Source organism: Centroberyx gerrardi, chromosome 18 (genome assembly GCF_048128805.1).
Source record: "Centroberyx gerrardi isolate f3 chromosome 18, fCenGer3.hap1.cur.20231027, whole genome shotgun sequence".
Taxonomy (NCBI): domain Eukaryota; kingdom Metazoa; phylum Chordata; class Actinopteri; order Beryciformes; family Berycidae; genus Centroberyx; species Centroberyx gerrardi.
Genome location: NC_136014.1, coordinates 7,497,584 through 7,524,647, shown reverse-complemented (window position 1 = coordinate 7,524,647; position 27,064 = coordinate 7,497,584). Strand labels below are relative to the sequence as shown.

The following is a 27,064-nucleotide window of genomic DNA, read 5'->3' as shown; positions in this document are numbered from 1 at the left end:
GGAGGATTATTACTTTAATTCCTACCATACTAGCCTTTCCTTTCCTCCTTCTTTTCTTCCCTCCATAAAGGGCATTTGAGTTCCTCTTCCTATACTAGTCTGTCTTTATTATTTGATCCTGCCGTCTGCCCCAGATCTCTTACAGCCAGTGATGTATACACGCACACACACAACTTCTGGCCTCACATCCTAATTCATTGTGCATTTTTTCCCCTTGAGCTTATTAGTCTCTTCCTCAATTCTTAAGTTTGTCCAAAACATTTGAGACATCAGAAAACACATTCAACTGCAAATGCAGTCAGTGGAAAATGCTCAAGCACGCTTCCCACGCACAGCCCCGCCCCCCTTACAAGTTACAGTGGTGTTAAAATGGCTCATTTTTCATGTTACAAATGACTCAAAGACTGATTATACTGTTTACACCACTAATACTTCTGAATTACATGTTGCTCTGTGTTTTGTTTCATTTACACAACCATATTCTGTTTTTCGGTCTGTGTTCTCTGTGAAATAGAAATGACAGAACCCGACATACGCAAAACAACAAGCTACATTGCAGGGTTTTTTTCTTTAAAAGATCCATGAAATGGAAATCAGAGCTGAGTTCATGATGTGTGGCTCTGATAAAAAATGAAATATGGATGGGAGTTATGTAAGTTGTGGGAGGACAGATCATGTTGGTGACAACACAAGCCAACTGCGCAATGGCAGCAACGGATTACGCAGAATTTGTGGTGTCAATACAAAACAACAAAGCCGATTCTAGCACCATACTTGCTATAACTTACTAAGATTATTGTGCCCCTTCAACAAACTACAGTAACAGAACTTTGTATAAGTTTCTCTGGCTGTGATACCAGTGGTGGTTTCCCTGTAGATGATGTGCATAGTTTGTTCATTGTGAACTTTTCAGGGAATAGAAAGTAATATTTAGAACATGTGTCCAAGTGATTAAAAGGATTGTTGGGAGTCTTGAATGTTGAACATGTCAGTTACAAACCACTTCACTCAGTCAGTGCTTGAAAGTGGTGACTGAGCTGCTTTCAATGAAGGGCAACTATATATAACTCGGCTTTTAATTCTCATTCATTGATCACAAAAAGTCAGTTGTGTCCCACCCTTACGTTTGACAACTGAATGAAAAAATCATCAAACTACTCTTTTGCTTCTACTGAAACAGTGTGTGTGTGTTGTATGTGTGTTTGAGCTAGACAACTGGTTGCTATCTGTGCAGTGTTTTACTGTACAGAACTCACGTGTTTCCATTTGTTCAAAAAATGGTGGAAGGACGACTGTCGCAGTCAGAGTCTGAGACAAAACCATTAATCAGCATTGGGGCCAAGGACACAATTCAAAATTAATTTAATGGTGCCAAGGGAAACCAGCATGCCACTCAGAAGTGCATAAATTATAAGTAGTAACATAATAAGAAGCCTCTATTGGCAGTTGCAGTGGGCATACTTTGTTTACAACAGACGTTTAAAGCAAAGTCGTTCCTATGGTCACTGGTGTTTACAAGTGCTGGAGGATCTGTGGAGTGGAGTGACTCTCCTTGCCTTACATACAGTTCATCCACTCTGTTCTTATGGGAACCAGAAATATACATGTTTACTCTCATTCATAAGTTCATCTGTGGATACAAAAAACAGACTGTGTGTACATGGCCAGTAAGAGACTAGATTGTAATTGTCCGGTTCTCTCAACCTTTTTGCATTTCTATGTAATGAGAATTCAGCTCTGGACTGTAGTTACCGTATTGCAGTATTTGGCTAAATCTTAACAACAATCTTCCAAATAATCATTTGCCTTCAATCGTCACACTGTTGCTAGGAAACGTCAAGGCATGGATTGTTTTAGCAGTTGTCTCTCCCTGTAAATAAATTCATGGTTCTTTTAATGTGTCTTAATGTGTTTATTTAGCATGTCTTAAATGTTTTCTGTATATTTCTGTGGTGAGTATATGTTGTGTTTTCTGCCCTACTGCACCCAAGTGTCCCATTTATGGCAAGGAAGGTCTTGAATGTCCAGTTTTTCTATGGAAGACTATCACTAACATTTTGAATCATGGCAAGTGATGGCAGGGGTTCAGTGGGGCAGCATTGTACAAAATGGATGATGGTTAAATGTAATTATCGAAATGTTAAACTGTACAGTGAATACTTGCAATTATTTGTAGAAAAAAAGTTATCATATGAAATAAAAAGGTTAACAAATGATCATGCAAGTTAAAAAAAGCACCTAATCAGCTTGTGTAAATGGCAGCAAGCAAGTGTGATATACGTTGTTGTGCGATGAAAATTAGACCATAAAAACATGCTGCTCCACATAACATAGTCGTCTGTCTCAATATAAAACAGCATGGATGGCCCCAAAACACCTCGAGTCTAAAACTACATCCTGACCAAAACTTTTAGCTAGAGCAGTTTCTCTTTTTGAGTCATTAACTGGATGAATGTCAGACGGCTTTTTAAGAACAGTTTTTAAAATTATTAACCTCTCCATCTTATCTTTATCTTTTCCTGAGCACTCTTCCTACTGCTAATGCTAACTAGCGTTAACCTGCTATTGGCTGGCTAAATTAGTGGTACTTGCTAATAATACTAACAAACTACCCTGATTATTTTTTCCTGCTACTTGGGATGAGTAACGCAAACCACATTTTAATTAGAATTGTGACATTTTGAGCTGAGATGTTTCTTTATTGAAAGGATTAAGGAGACAGTAAATTAAAAGGTTTGCCATGATTAATTTCTTTCTAACTGGAAAGCAACTCTCTTCACTGGCGTGGAGGATGGTTCATGAGAAGCTGAAAGTGCCTTTTTCAGTCTGAAGACCCTACTAGTTGTGCTAATTAATACCCATCTGCTGAACAGATTGTGTGTTGTCAATTCTGAAAATGCCATAATTGGTGAAAGTTACACCTTATTGTTATTTTGAAGAATTATACCAGAAATGTATCACTATTTATTATTCTCACCCATCTCATCTTATTATATCGTTTGGCCACAATAACAGTTAGGCTGTAGTATAGGCAACTTGTATAATCTAGGTTTATGTATCTCATACCACGGAGACCATTTCTTATGAGTGTTGGCTTATGAGTGGTTGGAAGTATTAGAGACATTGGAAAGCTTTGGCTAATCCTGTAATTTCCAGGTTCCATAGTTGTTTTGGTCCAAGTCATTTTGCCTCTCCAAACAAAAGTTAATGTTTATCATAAGAGAGTGATACAAAGTGGCCATTATTAAATGGCTGCAGATGGGAACTGTGACATCAAGCGAAAGCAAAGCGTGAGCAAGAGTTAGAGGAGAAAACAGTTGGATACTGTTCTCATGGGTACGGTTGAGCAGCGAGCTTGTCTAATTAGAGAGCCCAGGCTCGGAGGGGTATGTGCTAGAGGTGGAACTTGGACCTGGGGATGGATGTGAATCTGCTAAATTTACTGTTTGGGGAAAAAGCTCAGCCAGAGCTCATCCTACTGCCTGTCTGACTCAGTTCTCACACTTGTTTGGCTAATTGGGCCCCATTGTACTTGCAAATAAAGCCACTTACACAACCCGCTGTACAAGCCTGATATTTTGTCTCTGAGCAGGACAACCCACTTACATCTCTCCTCCAGCATAGCTCAACATGCTTCTATCATCAGACACTTCCTGAAGTGCACATGTAATATCTTGAGATGTAATGGCTTTAAGGTTGTGAAGGTGAGGTGTTTGATCGAGGTGGATTTTCTCCCACAGGTGCCTCAGGACGAGTGGAGTGGATACCCAGGCGATAAGGATGAGGAGATCCCATGTCGGCGGATGCGCAGCAGTAGCTATGTCAAAGCTATGGGAGAGGTGGATGATGAGAGTGGTGACTCTGACACCAGCCCCAAGACCTCCCCGCAGAAGGCCATCCGGCCTGATGCTCTCGTCCTCAAATCAGCCATGCAGAGACCCCACTTAGAAAGGTAGGCCTGGCCACTATGCCTATTATGTCTATGCAAAAGCTTTGTGTAACATGTCAAAGTTAATGTTTTTATCTATCAGGGAACCAGGAGAGGTAACAGAGATTGAGATACAGACTACACCCACAGGGTATGGGGGAAATACGACAGAATGGAATGATGCATAAATTCTCACAGACACAATTGGCCTTTTTCTAAAATTGGCATTCTTAAAAATTATGTGATCTTATTGGTAATGGTTGTCGCTATTTAGTTGGTAAACATGTTCTGCATTACTTATACAATGTGTAGTTGCAGCCAAGCAATCTGATTGGTCCAGTAGGTGTTCCAACTGTGTTTTATGAGACCAAAATGCATTTTGTCCGATTATATACAATTTGAAGCAGGGAATCAATGGATATCTAATGGAATCCATACACACATAGCTATGTCACCATTATACCCACAATCACAATAACGAATGCCCTCTCAAAAGTATGCCATACATAAGAAGCTAGCCTGTGACATTATTCTAATGGAATCATCTCAAGTAACCTGTGTCTGGTGTTTCTACTAAACAATAGAAGTCTATCCCATTGATCACCCTTAAATGCCCTTCTTAGGACATCCAAAAGGTTTTCATGCCCGAGTTCTTGTTTGTGACAAATCTGCATCAGCCCCCTGTTAGCGATAGTTAGCAATGCTAGTGCATGTCAGCTGTAGTAGTGTAAGTAGTAGTAAGTAAGTACCTGGATGTGAGTATATTATGCGAGTGAATGTTTCATGCCCACCTGACTTGCACTTGCGCTGCTAACTGTAGCCTGGTGTCAGTTACTCAGAAACAAAAGCTCTGGGGTGAAAACTCATTGAATGTGTTAAGTGGGGGCTTGATTAGAGATCAATAGGATTGGCTTGTAAACATACTGAACTTTGCCTTCAATAGCTCCCTTCTTGACAGCCTGCTTCAAATTTTAATTCATGGCTTCAGCCTTTTTGTTCTACTTTAAATCTGATCAAACTAACACAGACAAGTGAACCTGAGTGTTTTGTCTGCCTGCTGTCCAATATCTATACTAAGTAAAACTGTTGTTTGCTGATGCAGCTTTTTGCTCTGCTATCCCTGTGAGATTGGGAGAGATTTTGCATTATTTAGTGATGCCAACTGATGTTGCTTGGCAACAAAATAAGAGGACCAGCTTTTGTTATTGTTCCTGACATCATTTTATGCATGCATGGACAACTGTATTACAGTAAGTTGTTACTAAGAGCTGGGCTGCATTTGCTTGTTGACTTGTTTTGTAACCACATTATTGACTTGTTCTTGAGTGTTGTTGGCTTAATACTGGAGCCCTGGCGGCTTCATAAGATCAGGTAAAACAGTGCTCTGCTGAGTGTCACAGTACCAAATGGGTTTGTGTTTGTGACCTTTATCATCTGCTAGCTCAATATTTGCCCAACATCTTAACCGGGCAGCGTGCCTCATGTTATCGCAGTGTTGTTGACAAGTCTGTAGAAAAACTGTCACATCTCTACAATGTCAGACTCAAGAGAGGAGGCTCCAGTGCGCCTGGGTTTACCGGATGGAAAAAACATTGACACATGGAAGGGGATATGTGGAAGTCACTGGATTCTTGTTGAATAAATCGCCACTATGAAAATTAATGATTGACTATTTTGTTTAGGTATACAATGAGAAGCCCCATGTGTAAGCGTTTGATTATACAGTGATATGATATGATATGATATGACATGATATGACATGATATGATACAGTATGGCATCTAAAAGTAGAGTAGAGCTCAGTTCAGTATATTCCTTATCCCCAGAGGAGCAATTTTGTGTGTAGCATTAAAACAGACAGTACATTGTGAGGATAAATAGGGTGAAAATAAATATTGTTAGTGTATAAATCATGTACTGCACCAATAAAAGTCACTGCACTGGTGAAGTAAAGAGTGAAACAGTAAGGATTAATAATTCAGAAAACTACAGGCCTTAAATATAATATTAGAATACGGCGACTTGAGTGGTCAAAACATTACAGGTCATCAATTTCTCAACCATTTTTCAAACAAATTGGCTTCTTGGAGTGCACTAATAGTAGTTGCACATTGCTTAATCATCTCTCCCTGGTGACGGGTGTCTGTAGCCTGGTTAATCAACAGAAACTACAGTATGTTCCTTTAAGTGTAATTGTGACCCAGAGGATGCTGTTGCATCACCTTCGTATTGCTGCTCAGCCTATTGTTATTCCACTGCGTGTTGCAAATCGCTCTAGCAGATCCGTGCGGCTGTTTACTTTCAGGCGGTGCAGCTTCCACATAGAGCCAAAGTCTGTGAGCCTGTGGAAGTCTCATGTAGCCGTCATCCCTACTGCCACTCGACGCTCAGATTCTCTATTTTTGTTACCAGAACTTTATTGTCATCGCACTGGGATGCTGATCACTTCCTGCTTTTGTCCACAAACAAATCAGCTCTTTTCTTTTTCTACTCTCCAGTGGAGAATATCAGCATGTCTTATTATTGCAGCTCCTTGCTGTCATTGTGTCAGTAAGGAGCATCAAAGACAAGCTGTACGCATGTAGTTTTGGGACGGAAGAGTCGCCATCTTCTCTGAGGCGGTAACGACACAAGCCATCAAAAAAAGTCAAATGTCGGTCCTAACAGGGCAGCTAGTGTTGCAAGGAGATAAGTCATTCACGGCTAATATTCTGTTCAGATATAAACACTCGACCATGAATTATCCCAGACAGATAAAATGCTAGCAGGCAGACTAAGTACAGTATTATCCAGTGATGTACTACGTGTGGCTTTTGAACTGTACATTCGTGTCTGTCCCTACCCCCTGTCCTTGTTCAGCCAGGGCTACCACTTGCAAACCACAAGAGATATGCGGCCCCACCCTAGTGTCACGCTGGACCCAGCCACCTTCAACCCCCCGCCGTTCCGCTCTCGCAACCAGAGCTACATGCGCGCCGTCAGCACCCTCAGTCAGGCTAGCTGCGTCAGCCAGGTGAGTCTCAAACACATGCATCGCACAGAGGAAACACCTGGAGACATGGGTGAGGAAGAACAGGTGGAGCAGGACATAGAATTAGCTAATTGGGGTATTGGTATTATTACTAATAGCAGTAATGTTATTTTTAGTATAGAGGGCTTTCAGGTGACGTAACGCACTCTCTGGCGGCCATATTGGAGGTCCACAGCTCTGGGGCAACAACAGCTGAAAACAGCTAATTGCTAATTGTCTAGAAGTACAACAGAATTCAATAGACATGGTTAATTTTTGTGCTGTTTTTGACGGAGAATTGATCATTTCATCATCTGATCAATTCTGTGTTTAGATAATGTCAATTTGTTAGCTAGCTAACCATAGTATCTGGTTAGTTAATGTACCAGTGGCCAATTCTCACGCTCTTTGATGTGGTTTACAGTCTTTTAGCATAAGAGTTTCCTACCAAAATGCAAGTGATGTGAAATCATACACATTTGAGAAACTAACTAATTTCAATTTCATATCAATAAATTGTGTGTCCGGATTTGGCCCAAGGATGTCGGAAATTGGCCACCGGTATGGTAACTATCCAACACTGTCCTGTTGTTATCACATCTGATTTGCACACTAGCTAATGTATCTTGTTGAAGCTAGCATGAGTAGTGGCCAGTAGTTGCATGTTGACATTAACATCAGTTGCTTTGATAAATTAGCCTGCTGGCTAGTTAGCTAGCTAACAAAGCCAAAAACCAGCTGTTTATTCAGGTTAACTGAGTGAGCTGACTCTTCTCAAGCTAGAGCTCAGAGTGTTTTGGAGTAGAGGGCTAAAGACAAGGGCTAAAGACAAGACAGTTTACTGTATCACAGTAACCTACATTTGGAAACAAATCTACCTTATCAGACTATTCATTTTTGCTCATGACATTACTGAATTGACCTACACCCACACCTCAACAATCTTTTGAAGGTAGTTCTCATTTCTTGCCCTGTTGTTATATATTTAGCCATTATTTGTGCACAGCGAATTCTCTAGTGGACCTCCATGATGGCGCCAGCTGTGGTTGCTAGGAGATTCGTGACACAACTGAAAAGCCTCTATGTAGCCTCTATGAGTAGGAGTAGAAGGAGGAATTTCTGTCCATAGGAATGGTTGAACAATCTACTTATTGTTGAGGGTGCTATGACCCATTTTAAGCACGCTGATAGTCAAAATTGCTGGAATAAGATCTCTAATCTAGTAATAAATTGTGGGACCCAACTCTCCTTGGTAATATACTAGTATGGAAAATGTTGAAAAGATGAGAAAATATTATGTTAATGCTATTCTGCTGAACAGATCATTATTGTCTTTGCATGTTTAAAGCATCCATCAATATTGTTTGATTTTCTCTACTAAGCTATATACATAATAGAGTCATAATATCCAAACTATACAGTTTACAGCATGAATATGCTAGGATAGACTGTTTCTGTTTTATAGTGAGAGGATTTTACTGCATGTTCTAAATATGAACCAAATGAATGTATCATCTTGTGTCAGCTAGAAGAATTTAGAATATTTCCAAATTATCACAAAAAGAGACTTGCTAGAGCTACCAGATACCATTTTTTTGGATTTTGGAAACTGAGACTGCAGTGTTTTTTTTTTTCTTCTGTTACTGTGTTAAATCTTTTTCTGCCTCTGACTAGGTTGAAAGGACACCTGCTTTCCTATTTTCCATGTAGTAACATATACATCTTTGATAACTTACAATGGGTTTGTGCTAAATGGAATGCTTTATAACACAAATTGAATACTTTTGTTGATTGTCTTTTTGTTATCTGCCTATTTTTTTCATTTGGTCAAGAAATTGATTCAGTTTAAGGTCGGAATTGACAGTGGCATTTCCTTATGCTAACACTCCTTCATATTTGCTGTGCAAAGGGGAAGAATCAAAGTGAGAAAGAGAAAGGAAGAGGAAAAATTAAGGACTGCTATTCCTGTTTTTGTCTCTCAGGTGAGTGAGACTGAGATCAATGGCCAGTTTGAGTCAGTTTGCGAGTCCGTTTTTAGTGAAGTAGAATCCCAGGCCATGGAGGCCTTGGACCTGCCTGGCTCGTTCCGCACTCGAAGCCACAGTTACCTCCGTGCAATTCAGGCTGGTTATTCCCAAGATGACGACTGCTTGCCTTCAATGACATCCTCCACTGTCACTTCAACTCTCAGATCCACAACAGGTAAAAAAATCCCCCCCCCCAAACGAGAGAGGGCTTAGACTACATATCCTCATACATCCTATACATGCGCACAAACCTGACATACCTACATATGTACAGTGGGGTACCCTTGAGCTTGAGAGATGCCGGGCTGAATGATTCCAGTCATTTTCTTTGGAAGCTATGGTGTGTGTGCGTGTGTGTTTGTTTTTGCCTCTGCATACTCCCGAGTGTTTAGATGGGTTTGCTTGTGTGTGTTACTTTGCACGATCCACGCATCATTAGCCAAGCTTCCGGACGGTCACTTGTGGTGTTGCAGAGCTGGAGACGAGGGTAAGGGTGGTGGGAGGGTCGCATTCAAGCCGCTCAAACGGCAACACACGGCCACTGTACACGACATCACAACACGGCACAGTCACGTTACATGGCATGCCTAAAGAGGACCAGGCCCTACCCTAAGCATGTGAAACTGTGGTGTTCTATATGTGTTGTGAGGAGAGTGTGAGTTACATAGGGAGGGGGTGAAAGGAGGAAACGGGCCAGGGGTAGGGGAGGGGTAGGTTGTTGACATATTTGTGTTGAGAGGATACACTGAACAAGCCTCCCGCCTTTCCTCCCCCTGCTCTGTTACACTAATAGATTAGCATAACACTTTGTAACTGACCTTGTAATTGACATCATAAGATTACAGAACACAAGGCAGAAAAATACAAACAGTCATGTAACCAATTTAAGGTAAGTCAACAACCTCTAGAGACTAGAACGCACACACACACACACATGCACACACACTGGTTGCACAAAGGAACTGTCCAGGGATGGGATTTTCATAGTTCCTGAAGAGTACTGCCTTCAGTTATTTACAATATTGTTGTATTGTGTTGCATGAAACTGTATAGCGCTTGAGCAGTGTTCTCAGTCCAAATAACTAATTTAGTAATGCCAAGTAAATATTACCACAGCACTCCTTGAAGGGTCTTAATCAGTTTTCCCTTCAATTGCAAGTTTCCGATTGAGCAAATGTAATATTATTGATTATATTTCAATTTGAGCTTCCATTTTTGTGTAACAATGGACACAAACTTGCACAGCGCGTTTTCAAATAGATTTGAAGTTTATGTTAGAGTTTCTGATTACAGTGCATGTTGTTTGTAGTCCAAGTTTATGGACTCTTGAAATGTTATTTGTACTACATACTGCAAGGCTTTTAAAGCTTAATGCAACACAGTACACACAATATAGCCCTAAAATCAACATATCAGGTTCTTTGTGCAAACAGAGCCATTGCAATAACTCCCTCACTCTAAGTGCATTTGGTGTTTGCCTGCAAGAGTAAAGCTATGAACCCTATTGAAACACTTTCATTTAATTACGTGCATTTTTAAAATATTATGACCTGGATTTTTATTGTTTTTCTACACTTTTTGATTCTGTCAATTTAATATTGGAGACATTTGCACTTTTACTCATTTTGTGGGCTTTGTTTTCTTGTTCAATCTGGAATTTTGTTTTGTTATCCTCTCATGCTCGATTGGGTTTCCATCTACGATTTCTTCGATGTGACAGAAGTACAGAGGATAAAGGAGTGTTCTCCAATCCCACCGTCTTACCTGCTGAACTCTATTCACCCAATAAGCTCTCTGCTCCAATTCTGCCAGCTCTCAATGGGCAACAAAAGCAGTTGACTATACTATATGTTATGAAGCTGTATTTTGAAGATTGGCTTGATGCATCAATTACAGTATATGAGACAAGGTTATGGCGACCCAGAAGGAGGGTTCCCTGGAGGGTGATTAGTTATATGCTGTCACCTCCCAAGCAAGCCATATTGTAAATATTTCTGGTATCAACCTTTGGTGTCCTCTTTGCAGTGATATGAGGGAATAGTGGCCTCAAAATTAAATAAAGGAAATTATCCAGCCTATCTTGGCTAGGACAAGTATTGATATCTTGATATCTATATGCTAGTATATTAGTTAAGAACTGATTGTAAGTGGCTTACCAACCAAACCCCATGTGAGGCTAGCGGGCCCTTGAGTGGGGAAGGGATCCCATGATGCTCCATAGGGCAGACGAGCAGCAAACCCCTCTCCATTTGACCAGCCATCACTTGAAGGATAACCAGGGGGAAAGAACAGCTGGAGGCGTCAGTGATGATTGTCGCAGGTATTTTAATGTTGACACGCATACATATATCTATGTATATGTGTGTTTTTGCACTGCCTTCTCAGTAAAAATAAAAAAAATATAGCAGGTAGAAATATCCCGTTATGTTATACTGAGCAGCAAACAGGGTTCCAAACAACTCACAAAACTCAGACGCTTGGATTTGCTCTATTGTTTTCCTTGTTACGTTTGAATGAATTCTGCCAATGAAAGGAGGAATATTGATTATATTGATGAATGCCTTGCTGGCTTTTGTGAGTTGTTTGCCGTGTCTCTATTTTAAGTGTGCTAAGACCACCATATCAGTGTAAATGTATGACACAAATGTACTTCCCAAACTTTTCGTAATGTTTTCATATCGCAACCATAAAATAGCACTGAATGTTATCGCATTGCCACTGTCTCCAATCATTTGTGAGAGCAGCATGTGTCTGCTGTACATGTGTGAACTTTATTTTTTTTCCTTCCATGAAAGTTGACTTCCCGTAAAAGGCCACGTGTGGCAGTCTAACCCTTGGCATTGAGTCTGTCAGCTGTCTTTGACTGTGGGATTGCAGCCTCTCCCTGGTGCAGCCCTGTAGGGGGGGAGTGCCCCCCCCTAACCGGGTTACTCCACATGGTCCAATCAGCCTTGTGGCGATGGACCTGATATGTTCAATAGGGTTCATATCTGCTTCTTGGCCCAATGGGTAATGATTCTCCTATTCCCTTTACATCTTTTCTTTTGCACAAAAATGGCACAAATTTAAAGTCACTGAGAAACATCGTTCTGAGAAATATGTTTTGAGAGAGAGGTTCTCTGAAAATGGATTTATGATTTTAAAATGATTGATATATCTTATGTTTGATTCCGTTCCACACTGTGCTGTGCAGTGAAAAGATGGAAAGAAGCTTGATGTTCCTTGAGATGATTGAGAAGGCAGTGTAAAAACACTATGAAAAGCCTACAGTATGTGAGTCCAATGACATTCAGTAGTATGTGAGTTCAATGACACTCAAGAACCTATTTCAGTAACGTGTGTTTTCTATTCTGTACTGTTTCTGATAGGAATTAACTCTCATCCTTCACCATTAACTGGAGCTGAACCTCCCTGCCATTCTAGATTTTTAGGAAAAAGCTACACTTCTACACATAAAAAGTACATATAAACATATATCCAACTATATAAGCTTTTACTAATGATAAGCACTGCTGCCAAAAAGCATTTTGTTATGAATGCCACCACCAGTACATTTAAATTTGAATCAAAAGTGGATTTCCATTCGAGGGGATGGTACCATTTCCTCACACCAGTAATCATTGCTCGAGCTGAGGTGGCCCATAGGGTGAGAGCTTACCTCTTGTTTCTGTGGGGTGAAGCAGCTTAGGGACAGTACACCATTTTGGACAGGACGCCAATCCATGGTGGGTGCTTACCCCTGATCCAACTCTTGGATCCTGAGTACCAAGCAGGGAGGTATTGGGTCCCATCTTTTAAGTCTTTGGAATGACTCGCTACTCACATACTGTATGTTTTCCATAGATATGTGTTCATTTCCTAGTTCAGAATCCAAATCAAATCACACTCCAGCTGTTCCTTTCACTTTGAATGTCCCTTTGTTTGCATATTTAAATCTGTCTTCCAGAGGGATATGATGTTCTGGATGGCACCTCTTTACTAAATGACGACATGATAGAGGATGATGACGGTGCCAGCTCCTCTGCCTATGTGGAGCTGGAGAGGCTGGAGAGAGAGACGGCTGCTGCTCGCAGCCAGCACAGTACTAGCTCCACCGTAACAGCAATCTCTGTCCCACCGGCATCCCCACCTACGTACAGGGTCCCCGCTGCCTCACCCATAGCCACCTCTGAGCCCCCTGTCCCTCAGGCCATCCAGGCCTTCAAGGAGTCTGCCAACATGGTGGCTGCCTTCAACATGCAGTGGAAGGATGAGATCTCTGCGATGCGCTACGAGCTGGCAGAGCTGCGCAGGGATGTGTGCGGGGAGCTGAAGACCTTCAACAGCAACTTCTTCAACTTCACCCAGTGCTACAACATGTGGACTTTGTGCCGCGAGCCCGGCAGCGACAGCACCACACAAACAGACGACCGAGTGTCCGTAGGAATCCAAGCGGGCTCGAGTTGGCCCGTTCGGCAGAATACAGAGGACAAGTCAGTAATGTGCCAACCGGAGCCGGCCCCCTTCAGCATCATGGATTTGATGGACCCTCCCCACATCGAGATCATAGAGGGAACCCCCGAGAGCACGCCGGAAGGGTCAAGCAGCCCTGCCAGCCCGCGTCCGATAGAGGACTTCACATGGGAGATCAAAAAACAAAAGGCCCGCAAGCAGTCAGACTCAGGTGGCCACAGAAGCGCCAGTCTGGAACTGTGGAGCAGGAAGTACACCAGTGGGCCCATGTCATACCTGTCTATGTCATTTTAATCATTCCCATTGTACACATAGAGCCAGACCAGGAAGCTAGGGTGAAAACCTGGAGTTCATCAAGAAAGGCAGGGCAGTGCTGTTGTTAGATGTCCCTTTACTCTATGCAGACACAGAGTCTGTCATCTCTTGAACAGGTTATGATGATGTTCAAACAATCTTTTAACAAGTGTCTTGCTTAGCCATGGAATAAAAGAGAATAATTTTGTTTTTAAACCATAATGAGGTGACATAAGAATGTGAAAGAGAATGTGACTGATGTTAAGATCCTCAAGTGCCAACAAGTGCAGTATTATCTACCCTCCCCTGTCTTAAATAGCCAACCTTCAGATAAACAGTCACTTCAAGTAAGCATGAAAATAGTGATGGTAAAACCTGAGGGTCATTTAGCCACAAAGCTCAGTAATCTGTCAGAATCAGTATAAGGTGAGACATAAGTCGGCCTGTCTCTGCACATGAGGAATTTAAAAAGCTCATGTTCATTCCAGTTTCTCTTCATGTAGAAACATTTCTTGAGCACCTGAGTATACTGATAAAATACTGTGAATAACTTTATAAACCCTAGTTTTTTAATGAATGCATCAAAAGATAAATACATTATTTATGAATATATTGGTATGTAGTTTACTGATTAGTTATTCTAAGCAAAGCATTCCCTTACCATTATCTCTTCCATCCATTTTGTAGCCAGTACCACTAGAAACGGGCATTTTGAAAATTTCCAATTTTAAGGTAATCTTTAAGAAAGTCTTCTCAATGGTGAACTGGTGAACCACAGAACATAAAGTGGTAACTGTAATCATTTAACACAGCAGAAAGTAATGGTAATCAATAATCCCTATACAATCCCAATAACCCCTATAAACCCAATAATCCCAATAACCCCTACAAACGTTTATGAAAGCCTATTCCTCTGGAATACTGTGTGGATGACATAGTCTAAAGGCTCAGTGGACTTACAGTACAGAGTCCCTGGCTAAAAATGTTTACAATGGATCATTTGTTCAGGACTGTGAAATTACTTAAAAGTCTAACATGTGGAGATGAAAACAGTATAAGAGAATAGTCGGGATTCAGAACGATCATGAAGTATGAATGTATTGGCTTCAATTCATTCCTGCACAAACTGCATTCATGTTTGAACTCTATATATGTATATAAATGTACCATTTTTGTATATAGAGAAACTTATATTCAATACTTGTACTGTTTGCAATTATAACCATACTGTGTTCTGACATAGCTCTGAGAGGGGTTACGGTAGTAATTGTGGTTCTAAACCAAACCCAGCACTTTTTCCATCGTGTTTACCTTAGAGGTCTGTCTCCATTCATTTCATCATGTACATCACCCAGCTGTTTGCGCACCTCATAGGTTAGTAGTTCATACCAGTGTTTCCCCTATAGTTGTTTGAGCAGTGGTGGCTGGAGGTAATTTAACATTTGGTTCAATGACTTTCCCATCTAGTTCCATTTTTGGTTCTAGTGGAGGTTGTATCGCGATGCTTTATTTTGATAAAAGTAGTAATTTTAGACATAGACGCTGTAATTCTTCATACACTGAGTAGAAATTTGGGCAAAATTTTTAATGGTTTTTTTTCTTTAATGCTACTTTAATGCTTTCTTAAGCCATGGTGGTATTTTTCTTGCTGTGGTGGTTCACTGCATTTTTTTTAAGATTCGTTTTTTTTTGTTATTTTTTTGCCTTTATTGGATAGTTAAAAGTTGAGAGAGGCAGGAAGAGATGCGTCAAAGGTCTTGGGCCGGATTCGAACCCAGGACATAATGCTTACATGGTACGCGCCTTAGACCACTGAGCCACCAGGACACCTCTGGTTCATCACTGCTGAAAGATTAGAGAGAAACACTGGTCCATACTCGTAGACAATCAGAGCCGCTGAGGGCCTCTACCTCTCCGACCATGTCCCCAGAGGTGCAGTATAGTACCGCTGAATGTACTAACACCGCCTCACTAGTGATGGCTTAGCCGGGCTCCTGGCAAACCTTAATGGGTGGGAGCCCTCAATCATCTGCTACATTGGGCCAATTGCTCGTTTTGTCTGTTCCTCATAAAAAATAGTTGGTCATTAGCCACTCGCATTCCCCTTAACCGCTCGTCTGCTCCATTGTCCCATTGTACCAACATGGCGTACCAAAGTTATTACTGAGGCCCATGGAACTGAGGCCTACATCAAACTTCTCCAAGTTTCACAGCACTTATCTCTGGACGGTCACTGCAGCACAGGACCATGGGAAGCCTGTATGTATCAGACCCCTGACTGAAATGTGAACCTTTCCAAAAGACTTTCTATAAAGGAGAGGCAACATCTCTCACTTTATCAGGAAAGTGGATCTTCTTCCCCCTTTGCACGACCAAAAGACGATACTTGAGAAACAAGTGGCACTTTGAAAAGATGATATTTATACAAAGGTTGTACTAGAGATAAGATCAAAATTAAAATCGAAGCCACAGAGGAAAATAAAGACAGTCATTTTCACCTGAGTTATTAGCTCCATCCCCCACACACCTGGTACAGTAACTCATTGAACCTGAGGTTAAATGCCCAGCTGAGTGGTCATTTGCCTTGATAATCTAATGTTTGTGTTACAGGGGCAGACTATCTTAGGGCATGTTTTGTTGGCAATTCTGTTCTTTGGCAGCAACTCCGAAACTCAGCCGAACTTTCAGCTTTTGGTACAAAGAATTATAAGTTATGAATGAGCTCTACTGTATTGTTGCCATTCTCCACCATTTGCAATACAGAGTAACAATAATATAGCTCTACACCGATTTATGGTTGTTATCAACCCAAAACAAAAAGATTTTGAGTTTCTCAGTAGAGACCAGCCACATGCTGGGTCGGCATAAATCCTCATGTTTCAGTGAAAGGCATATGACTGTGAGAGCATTTAACAAATCAGCCTATAATCATTTTAATATATTAAAAAAAACTTTGGGAAGGCTTGTATTCATATTTTCCTTTTTTGAATGATTAAGAGGGGATTGCAGTGGCATTCCTAACTTGCATCCTTCCCCATGTCTGGGGAGTGCAAACTAATTTAAAGGTGCTGAATCCATGATGAAGACTGGCCAATCATGATGTCTCAAAACTACATTCATTCATTCTATGCAAGTCCTTTGTTCTCTGTTATATTGTTATGTCATCTTAATATTTGCAGTCGTAGATGTTAGCTCTTTATGTTAGACCCTCATGCAAGTCATCAACGCCCAGAATGGAGTGGATTTTTCAGAAACTTTCAGTGGATAATTATTTGCATGAGCCTCAGGCAACGCTAACTTTTTCTTTCCATGATCTTGTCAGAAACAATTGTCTTATTTATTTTTTTCTATTGGCATATATACTATAATCTATAAGTTTGTGGGTGAGATTCCTGAAAGTATAGTACTGTAGCACAAAGCAGAAAGTTAATTTTAATCATGTTGATTACATCGAAACCTACTCATGCGCATTTTGTTAATATGACACATGACACTATATTCAACATTAAAGTACAAGTTTGGCTTTTTTTCATGTAGTAATTCATGGGTCTTGACCCTGTGCAGTATATGGCCCAAGTGAAATTGGAATGGCGGATTTGATTTTGGAGAATTTTGCCACTATTAACACTTAAAGGAGAAATCCACCCTTGGAAACTCTCACACTCTTTGATATCATCAATTTGTGATGTTCAGTGCATCCCCACTTTCCCCCCACCTGCCTCGTCTACTTCTACTTCAGTTAGATTTCCCGTGTTTTCCTCAGAATGACTTTTAACAACCCTCAGAAAAAGGACGTGAACTTATTGCTTTCAATCAAAGCGGCCTGTGGGCATAGAAATATAGCTAGCTAGCTAACTAGTTTGTGAATTTTGGGGTGTGTCTATGATCGCGGCCCTTCAGAACGCAACATATCTCGTGGCTGCATTGCATTCTAGTCTATTGAGGCTACTGTCAGTGGAGAAATTGGTCTCTCTGCCTCTTCCAAGATGGATTTCTCCCTGTATGATTGTTGAACGTCGGTGCAAAATGTTCAGTCTAGAAAGAAGCTCTCGCTCATTGATTCTGAAGGACTGACAACAAAACGACGTTTACTGTTCATGGTTTAGATAGCTGCCAAATGTTCTGCTATCAAACTCCATTGTAGCTGCACTGGAAATATCTGGATGTGATGTCACGTCTTCTAATTTTGCTTCTGTCATACAGTATATGAATCTATTTGGCCGTAATCAGAGACCCAACCCCTGTGTTCTGGTTTCACTTCTCTCAGGCAATCGAACCGTCAGATTATCACATGAAAAAAACAAAAACATCCTTTAATCGACAAGAAATGAAAAGCATTCAAAGAGCTGACATACACAGTGCATATCTGTACCTGAATAACCTGCATAGTAGTAGCATCATAGCAGTGGTGTGCTTTTTGATATCATAAATCAAAGAATTTAAAGCAATTACAAGCACATCATATATTCATGATTTCTTTTCCGATTTCAAACTGACTAGTAAACAAAGCCTGTGATAATATTATTGGAAATGTTATTCTCTGATTATTAGTGCTGTAGAAAGTTCTCTAAATTCTTATAACATGTTCAATTGTGAATTCTAGTGATTAGTCGATGCCGGGGAACTCACCCATACTATAAATAAGTTTAATCCAGTGTTTCACTATCATTGCATCACATAGCCCAAAGAAATTAACATTCCCTTAAAATATGTTGAGATGTAGCAAAAATGCTGAGATTGATCTAAAGATTATCACAAAAAGATTTATATTTAACAAAAATACTGAAGAAAAAATGAACAAGGGTATCTAAAATATTTTTTTATCCATGAAACCATATTTTGTGTAATGAAATATATACTTATGTGTATGAACTTCAGATTGTGTCTATCCAATATGTTGTTATGTAGTCAATTAGCCCATGAGTTTTTTATGTTTACATTTTGTTGCCATCCAGAGATCTGATGCAACTACTGTGCCACCTCTATGATGTCCAGTTATTGAGACCAAGGTTTTTGGATGGAATCTGATCTCATTGAAAAATCACCTGAAACCTGTAACACTGCTTGAATATAAATCCTTTTCTACCCCTGTGTTCCCCTCCTGCATTTATTCAAAGTTTGTTGGAGGAAACGTGCTTCTCTGTTTTGCACCAATCATGTCGCAAATTTCAGGGATCTCAGACTGCAATGTTTAGTGAATCAGATTTTGTCAAAATTATAAAGGATCCTTTTTAAAGACCATGAAGTTTAGCCTGCATTTGTTAGCTTATGCTTGATTTTGTTATACAAATTATTCCAGTATGTGATACTGTATTTTTGTTTTCATTTCTTTCTATTTTTTGCTTATTGTGGTGTTTCTTGTGAATTTTCAGTTACAACTTTTATTGGCCTTATGTATTTTTCATAAATTGATATAAAACAATTGATCAAGATGTTTATGATGTTTATGTTTATGGTAATTTAAATGGTAGAATGGGGGTCATAGCTTTACAATGGCATCCAAAGATGAAACTGAATGTAAGCTGATATTGAGCACAAATTCTTGCAACACTTTTTGTTTCCACTTGTCCATAGTGGAGGGCAGTTCACACACTTAAAACCACAGGAATACACAGCATGGGCCAGGCACAGTGTCTTTTACTTTGATCCTCTCAATATGCATTGCTTTTGTACTAAGCTATCACCCTTTTTGTTTTTGTTTTTGTTTTTTTTGTTTTCATTTTAGGCGCCCGTAGCTTAGCTGGGGGGCGTAGAGTGTACGGTAGGTCTGGTAGGGAACCACTTTATTATATCTTTTTTTCTATGTTGTTAATACATTTTTTCATACATTTTGTCCCGCTCATTGACATTTGCCACTTGGTAAAGTAAAATACATCCCAAGTTGAAGACGCTGTCATACTCACTTAGTATGTGAAGATACATTTAAATGTCTTCATCTGTTTGCCACTGAATACATTGAATCCAATGGAAATCCCCAAATTTTGTGCAGCTTGATGCACAGATACTGGATAATGATTTCTACGCTACTTGACCTATTCAAACAAACAAAAACAAAATCCCTGTTGACTGCTATCTTATATGTTGGCCTTGTGTTAACACACTGGCATTTTTAATTACAGTATCCACTGGAATTGCACAGAGTAAGACACAAGAATAATTGTTCCATTTAAAATCTCTTCTGCACAACTTTTCCTTAGTTAATTTAACGTACTTCACCTGAGAAGTGCGTGTGACCTTTAACAAAACCCACATTTTATTGGTACAGGATAATTCATTTGGTTTGGTTTTATTTGTTTCTTATGTTTTAATATTATAGTTCAGTTCAAATTCATTGGTATTAGTACTGAATCACCCTCTTGCTTTAACCATTGTATATATTTTTTTCTTTAAATGAATAGAGGGGAATAAAATCAGCACAGTATTGTGTCTCTATTTTAGATCTTCTGGCATGCAGCAAGGCAGGTTATGACCAACATAACAGCTTTGTTCTACAAACCACCACAAATCAATGCTGCTTTTAGGTAATTAGTGTTGTCATATTCCAGTGAACAATGCAGTTTGCAATGTTGAAAAATGATAACTGTTGTCTTTCCATATCTATAGCAAAGTGATTCACTGTTGCAGAAGTTTTGAATTTGAGTAAAGATAGTTTAATTCACCTCATCTTTCCAACATTAGTTTCAGAGGAAGGATAGATACTGCTACTGCTAAACTCCAGTCTAGGGAGGATTTAGAAGGAGGTTGATGGATAGAATAGTCTACATTTTCACATGGTTACACATTCACCGCTGGTGAATCCCAGAAAATGTTACCTCTGTTCTTTAACTTGTTGAAAAGTGAAAAGCAACTTTTCTTGCAATCTACAACAAAATCTAGTTATGTAGTCAGATATACTATTGGGTAGATAGAGTTTTATATATGGCTGTTAGGTTACATGGATGTTGAACATGCATTAGCTTTGTAATTCTGCAATAACAGTTGAGAAGGGTCTATTCACATTGAAACATTTATATTGGGTGGCAAACTTTATATTCAACTGCAATTGCAGCAGCAAAGTTAATTTAATGGTTAAAACGTGGTAAGTTGCTCTAGTTGCAAGTTTTTTGAGTTAACTAGGCTGCGGAGAAGGTTACTAAATCTTTTTATTTGTTTGCGTATTTATTTGAGACACTTAACTTTTTAGTGTAAATTCAGCTGTACCCTTACTACATCATAGGAGCAAAGGCAATGAAAGGATGGTATTTGGTCTTTGTTGGTATTTGGTCTTTGTTGAAATGTTTCTTTCAGGCCATTGATTTGTAATGGTTTGTTGTGATATTTCATACATAAAAGGTTAATCCACCTTGCATCCATGGGGGCATCACCACTGTATGTATATATGTATGTGGCTATGGACAACATGCTTGTTTTATTGTACTTCCAACACCTCTTGACAAAAGGGCTACAACTACTTACTTTTTAACCACCTCCAGTGGAATCTGCTGGGGGTTAATGAGCTATACACACCCTCAACCAGTCCTGCTATTTGTCCTCTGTCAAATCATCCATCCATTCAGTCATCCATTGATCAATCCCTCCACTTATCCATCTTTGCAAACCACCAGTGCCATACTCAAGCTCTTAGGTCTGAAGAAATAACAAACTTCAATTTTGTGGGATCAGGCAACATTGGTAGGAGGAAAGCATCTATTTTCCTTAGCCCATGCTCTTTTTCAGCTAAACACGGTAATTTATTTTGCCCATGGCAATATCTGTCTTACATGCACATCCTGAAAAGATGTCGTTTAGGTTAGAGCATCAATTATTTAGGAAAATACAGGTTTAGAATAGGAACTGATATTTTCCCAGAAAATTTCCAAGAGAAAAAATCACTTTATGGGCCAGAATTTATGGGCCAGTTCAGCTCAAACGAGGCTTACTTCCCTGTTACGTAATGCCAGGATCCATCAGTGAATTGGCATTTTAATTGGCACAACACAAGGCCTACAGTATTTAGTCATCTACCTCAAGGAATTTTTTTTTTTGTTGAAGAAAAGCACAGTATAGCTTAAATTCATTATTATTGGTGACCTTTACATGAAGTCCTAATCTCTTAATTTGTTACAGCACACTGGGCAGCCTTCCTATCTTGTACATTCCCACTGTGCAGCTTCTTCGCTCTTGTGTTGTCAGCTTCCCCTCTCTAACGTTGCATAGAACCTCAGTGTTCCAGTTTATATAAAGTGAACTAGACAGATTCAGATTTGTCCTCAGTCACTCTCAGGTTGAGGATGCTGTAATGTGTTATGCTGTAAAAGAAAATGCTTAAGTTGCATTGGTTTAAGAGAAATCTGATTTAGTCCAGGCCGTATTTATGCAAAAGTGTAAAATAGCTGCAATGCTTTGAAGCTGATTGTTTGTTGGTATATGCTTTGATGTGCCTCTGTGCACCTGTGACCTTACCGCTCTGACAGCTCAGACAGAAGAGCAAGTTGTTAAGAGAGAAGAGAAAGGGCAGAGAGAAAGAGTTGCATTGTGACTATTGTACGCCAAGATTTTGAGGCTGTAGACTACTAATGATTTAGCATGATCATCATTTATTGTTTAACCTGCCGCAGTAATCTGAAGACGCCTGTTCACCCTGACTCCGTTACATCTGCAGCCCCCATGCTCATGTGCACCGCTTGTCAGTCATTCCACGTCATTAAGCCAATCCACCCTGACTTGAGTAAGAACAGTATCTCACCAGCCTCTTTGCCAATCTGAGTCCGCATCTATGGCAAGGACGGCCTCTGGCACAAATGGAGGGAGGCGGACGGAGAGGAGAGGCTGTCCGTCAGAACATTTGCAGCGATTTTTCTGAAATAAAGTCTTGTCCTCAAGGGAGCAAAGGTTTGAGAGGTCTTGTTGAAAGAGCAAGAGGCTGAAGGTCTGTGACATATTCTCTGCACCATACCAAAAAGCTTTATGATATGACATTAGGTCACATTTTACATAAAGTCCATGCATGTACCACAGTTATATTTTAGCTACCTAGGTAACCAGTTGTGTATCGTCTCTTAACTGCATACTGCAAAGATTGAACACGAGACATAATTATAATTTAACTACTCTGTAATTACCTAATTATGTACCAAGTACAGCACTGTAACAGCATGGGATAAACAGTACTTCATGTAAAGTGTGACTTAATCTTATGCAGCCGAGTGCAAAAGGGATTTAAAATGACTAATTCTTCTTTATGACAAAAGTTAACCAAGTTTTGTGACCATGACCATAATTGCCAGGTTTATGCCCCTCGGTTACAGAAATAACTGGAAGGCTTATACCGTTTCAGTTTAAGATTTGAATGATGATTGTTAAAAAACCTCAAGGAGGTCCTCAGTCTGCACCTATTTTCAATGTATATCTACTGTTGCATCACCAAAAGCAGTCCAGGCTTTGATGTGACTGCCTTGCTTTTCTGTTTTTTTTTTTTTTTTAAAGGGTTCTCTGTCTGTCCTCTCAGCTCACTCTGTCTGACTTTCTGTGTATCCCCGCTGTCTTAACCTCATTGCTGCCTTTAGCGCTACAAAAATGCCACTGTAGCTCCTTGACACAAACTAAAATGTTCCAATTCAAGCTCACATTCATGTGGCATTTTCCCACAGTAGTGGAGTAGTCTACTGTTTGGCTAATTCAATAGTTGATTTTAATGTCTGTCTCTGTCTCTCTTCTCAGTCTTTGTCTGCTCATGACATTTTTTGTTGGCTTTACACTCAAAATTATTGCAATGTTCTGTTCTTTTCAAACAATTTACAATTACAAACTCTTTCATTTTGGTCTTTTTTATTTTCTGTTACTTTTAAATAACCAGTTCTTTTAACATACATATTATATTTCATCACTTGGGGCCTTGCTGAAAAAATACCACAGCTCAAAGACCAATTGAATTCTTTAATTATATTCATTTCACTGTAGAAAAATGTGCAAGAAAGTAAATCACCTAGCAATTTAGAATCATGAATCAGAATCATTTAATTCCATTTTAATAACGCAGCCCCTAAAAACATCCTTATTTATTTGACTTGATCTTCATAGTTCTGTTTGAGTTTTGCTCTTTGTCTTATATCTGTGTATGCGTATGTACAGTATGCCTTTAAGGATTCAGATGCTGCATGTTATCTCCTGTTGTGTGTTGTAGTGCTTTACTGACCTACCTGTTGAGCCTAGTCTGAGAAATATGGATTGATCTTTCATGATACATGGGCAACATTTTCAGGCAATGCAGATGGGCAAATTTGCTAACAACTTTGACTAACAGTGATTTTTCATGACCCTATTTACTGCTGTATTGTATATCCTACTTAGCTTTGCCCCAGTCGTTAATCCTTATCCCTGCTAAAGGCAGTATTGCCCATTTAAGTTTGGTCCCATGGATCATCGTCTTGCTACTCCCCTCCTCTACCAGTTCTATCAGACTACCAGCCTGATGCTGTTATTGGTATTATAATGCATTAAGCAATTTTTGGACAACGTAGATAGGCAACTTTCCCAGCAACAGGAAACCAAACCAAACCACGTCAAAAACTGATTTAAATGTTTGCTGTTAAAAATAAGCTTGTTTGAAATCAGTGCAACAAGACTCAGGCAACTCCTTAGGCAATGTTACCTGTGAGCGTTGTCCATAAAGTTGCCCGGTGTACCGGTGCCATTAGGGTGTCTGCATATTGAGGATAGGAACACAGCTAATGCTGGATACTGAGTGTCAATCAGACATCATTATTTCCCCCAGAATTATTTCTTTACAGGGTGAAAGAGCATTTAGGCTTTGTGACAGTAAGCTCTCAGTTTAAATGACTGCAAATGAAACTGTTGTAGGGTGCAGCTCCTCTAAGCGAGGTCGCCCGCTCTGCCCATTCAGTAATTGGGAAAAGACTGCTGTGAAGCATTCTAGCATTGTAAATCCAGCATATCTGTGTCTCTGTCTCTGCCTGTTACCGATAGAGTTAATGCCGATGGTTAGCTAAGAGGAAATGTACCTGTAAATATTCGTAATGTGTCACTTGAGTGTGAGTTCTGCAAGTGTTGGGAGTGAGTTATGGTAGGTATGGAAAGATGCTCCACAGTATGTGTGAACAAGTCTGTTGTTTACCTCCATCGCTCCTCTCTAACGGGTGTCGCTTGCTCCTTGCAGGGATCCAGTTTCGTCTCCCTACTTCCTGCAGTGTGGACCGAGCTCAGCCACCTCCAGGTACCAGTCTGTCTCCCCCTCTTCTCCTTACTGCCGCACTAGCACCTCTCTTAGCAAGGAGCGTGCAGCCTCACTTTGCTCTTGGTCCTAACGCAGAGGCACTTAAACATTTTCATTTTTTGTTTTTGATTGCAAAAGATTTTTATTTTTTCCTCTTTGGTTATTTAGTCTCCTTGTACACATCTAACTGAAAAAACATGAGCTAATGTTATGCCTGATCAGTCTAGTTTGGAATGAAATCTGTAATCCACTCGAATAATCAAACTCATTAATGTAATCTGATTACCTTCCGTTACCTATGGGTCACTTGGCCTCCAAAATCCACTGCATTGTGCGCTTTAATGAACAATGTATTCTAACCCACAGCAATTTGTCCAGTTTGAATAATATTTATATTTTTGTGTCTGTAATCTGACAGTGTCTGACAGCCTTATCAGGTTTATATCTAATCCAATACATTTTCAAGTATTTTCCCAAGTATAATCCCATGACATGTAATCTGTTGCTCCCCAGCCGTGCCTGCTAGCCTACTTGTGTTTGTGTGAAGGCCTGAGGTATGTTGTTGTCATGTTGTATTGGGTTTTGTTGCTGACCTGACGGTGTTGTGACTCACCTGTTGCCTAAAAGGGAAGCGGTGTTGAAGATGTTACTGTTATTTAAATAGTGATGAAACAGGAAGCAACTAGATTCTCTGCTCTGTGAAATTTTTAAAAAACAGCAAAATAGTGGGAACAGATTACATGAGGATAAAAGGGTGGGTTGGCGAGTTTGTATTGTAGTGCGTAATCATGCCCCCGCTTCTCAGCTGCAAGAGATGACATTTTGTCAAACTACATGTTTTGCTCAAATTAATGCTTCACCATTAAGTGTCAGGGTTCCTCATTGTTTTCTTACGACACTACAAATACATTTAGGCAGAGCAGCAACACTATTTTACAGCATGACATTTACTTCCATTCAGTCCTGGCCGCACCTCCAATATGTGGGGTGTGTTTACTGAACTGCCCGGTGCAGCAGTGCTCTACCAACAAACACCAAGTTCAAACATAGCCAAACACAACTGACTACACAATGAACATGATGCTTCCCTAGCTTGAATTAGCCAAACTTGCTGCTGTAGCTGTTAGTACATGTTACTTAAAGGAAAATCCACCCTCGGATACTAGTATTTATTATGTTGAACACATTCTGGGATTTATTTTGTGATGCTTTCCCTCAACTTACCTGGTCTACTTCTACTTAAGTTGGTGATTTCCTACATTTCCCAGAATGCCTTTCAGCACCCCCAGAGAAAGTGTGGGAACTCGTTGTATTCAGCTGTGGGTTATACCTGTAGGTGAAGAGAGCAATAACGATAGCGGAGAGCGAGTTTTCCAATCAAGAAAAAGTGAGAATTTTGTCCGTTACTCAAAACACAACATGTCTTGTGGCTGCATTGCATTCTGGTCTATTGAGGCTACTGTAAGTGGAGAAATTTGTATCTTTGCCTCTTCTATGATGGATTTCTCCCTGTATGATTGTTGAGCATTGGTGTGGCGTCACGTCATCTATGTTGGGATCAGAATAAGAAAAGTTCAAAATGAGCACAAAATGACCATAATACATCTGCGGGGGTTTGATAGGATTGTTGATCAATATCAATAACTCAGCAATTACTTCTCCAGGTGCTGAGATTTCTGGCTTTCAAAACTTTTTGGCCCGTACCCTTTTGGAACAAAAACTCCCCGCCCATTGGAGTTTCAAGACACTCCACCAGAGCGACCAGCTGGGCCAGAGACAACTTCTATCGATGCTGTTGCAATTTCTACTGGTCGCCAATAGAGATCAATAAAGGTCATAGATACTCTCACTTCACCTTTACTAGTCTCAAATCTAATAATTGCCCACTTCCAATACAGATACAGTAGCTAGCTCACCTGTCAACTCACACCACCGCTATTACTTGTAGCAGTAGAGTTGTCTGTGACTGTTTGCAGTCAGGAACATGGAGGACAAGGAGAGTTCAACCAGGACATTCTTTTTTGATATACACATAGAAATTAACATAAGTAAATTCAATCCTTTGGCCCTTTTAGGTCTTCTTCTAGCACATCTTTTCCTCTCTGTCTCAGTTTCTGGTTTAGCTCCTGGTTCCTTCACCT

General features: G+C 40.0%; 1 protein-coding gene across 2 annotated transcripts in view; it reads left to right on the top strand.

Annotated features, from left to right (window-relative positions):
* LOC139917769 (disks large-associated protein 2-like) overlaps window positions 1-27,064 on the top strand; it is a 106,212-nt gene that overhangs the window by 64,672 nt on the left and 14,476 nt on the right. Inside the window, exons 4-9 of one of the 2 annotated variants that reach the window (XM_078289810.1) lie at window positions 3,741-3,952; window positions 6,576-6,585; window positions 6,792-6,941; window positions 8,921-9,140; window positions 19,437-19,472; window positions 24,867-24,929. In XM_078289810.1, coding sequence (XP_078145936.1) covers window positions 3,741-3,952; window positions 6,576-6,585; window positions 6,792-6,941; window positions 8,921-9,140; window positions 19,437-19,472; window positions 24,867-24,929 — 691 coding nt within the window. Of the gene's footprint in view, window positions 1-3,740; window positions 3,953-6,575; window positions 6,586-6,787; window positions 6,942-8,920; window positions 9,141-19,436; window positions 19,473-24,866; window positions 24,930-27,064 lie in introns of both variants that reach the window. The other variant, XM_071906956.1, reaches the window with a different exon arrangement.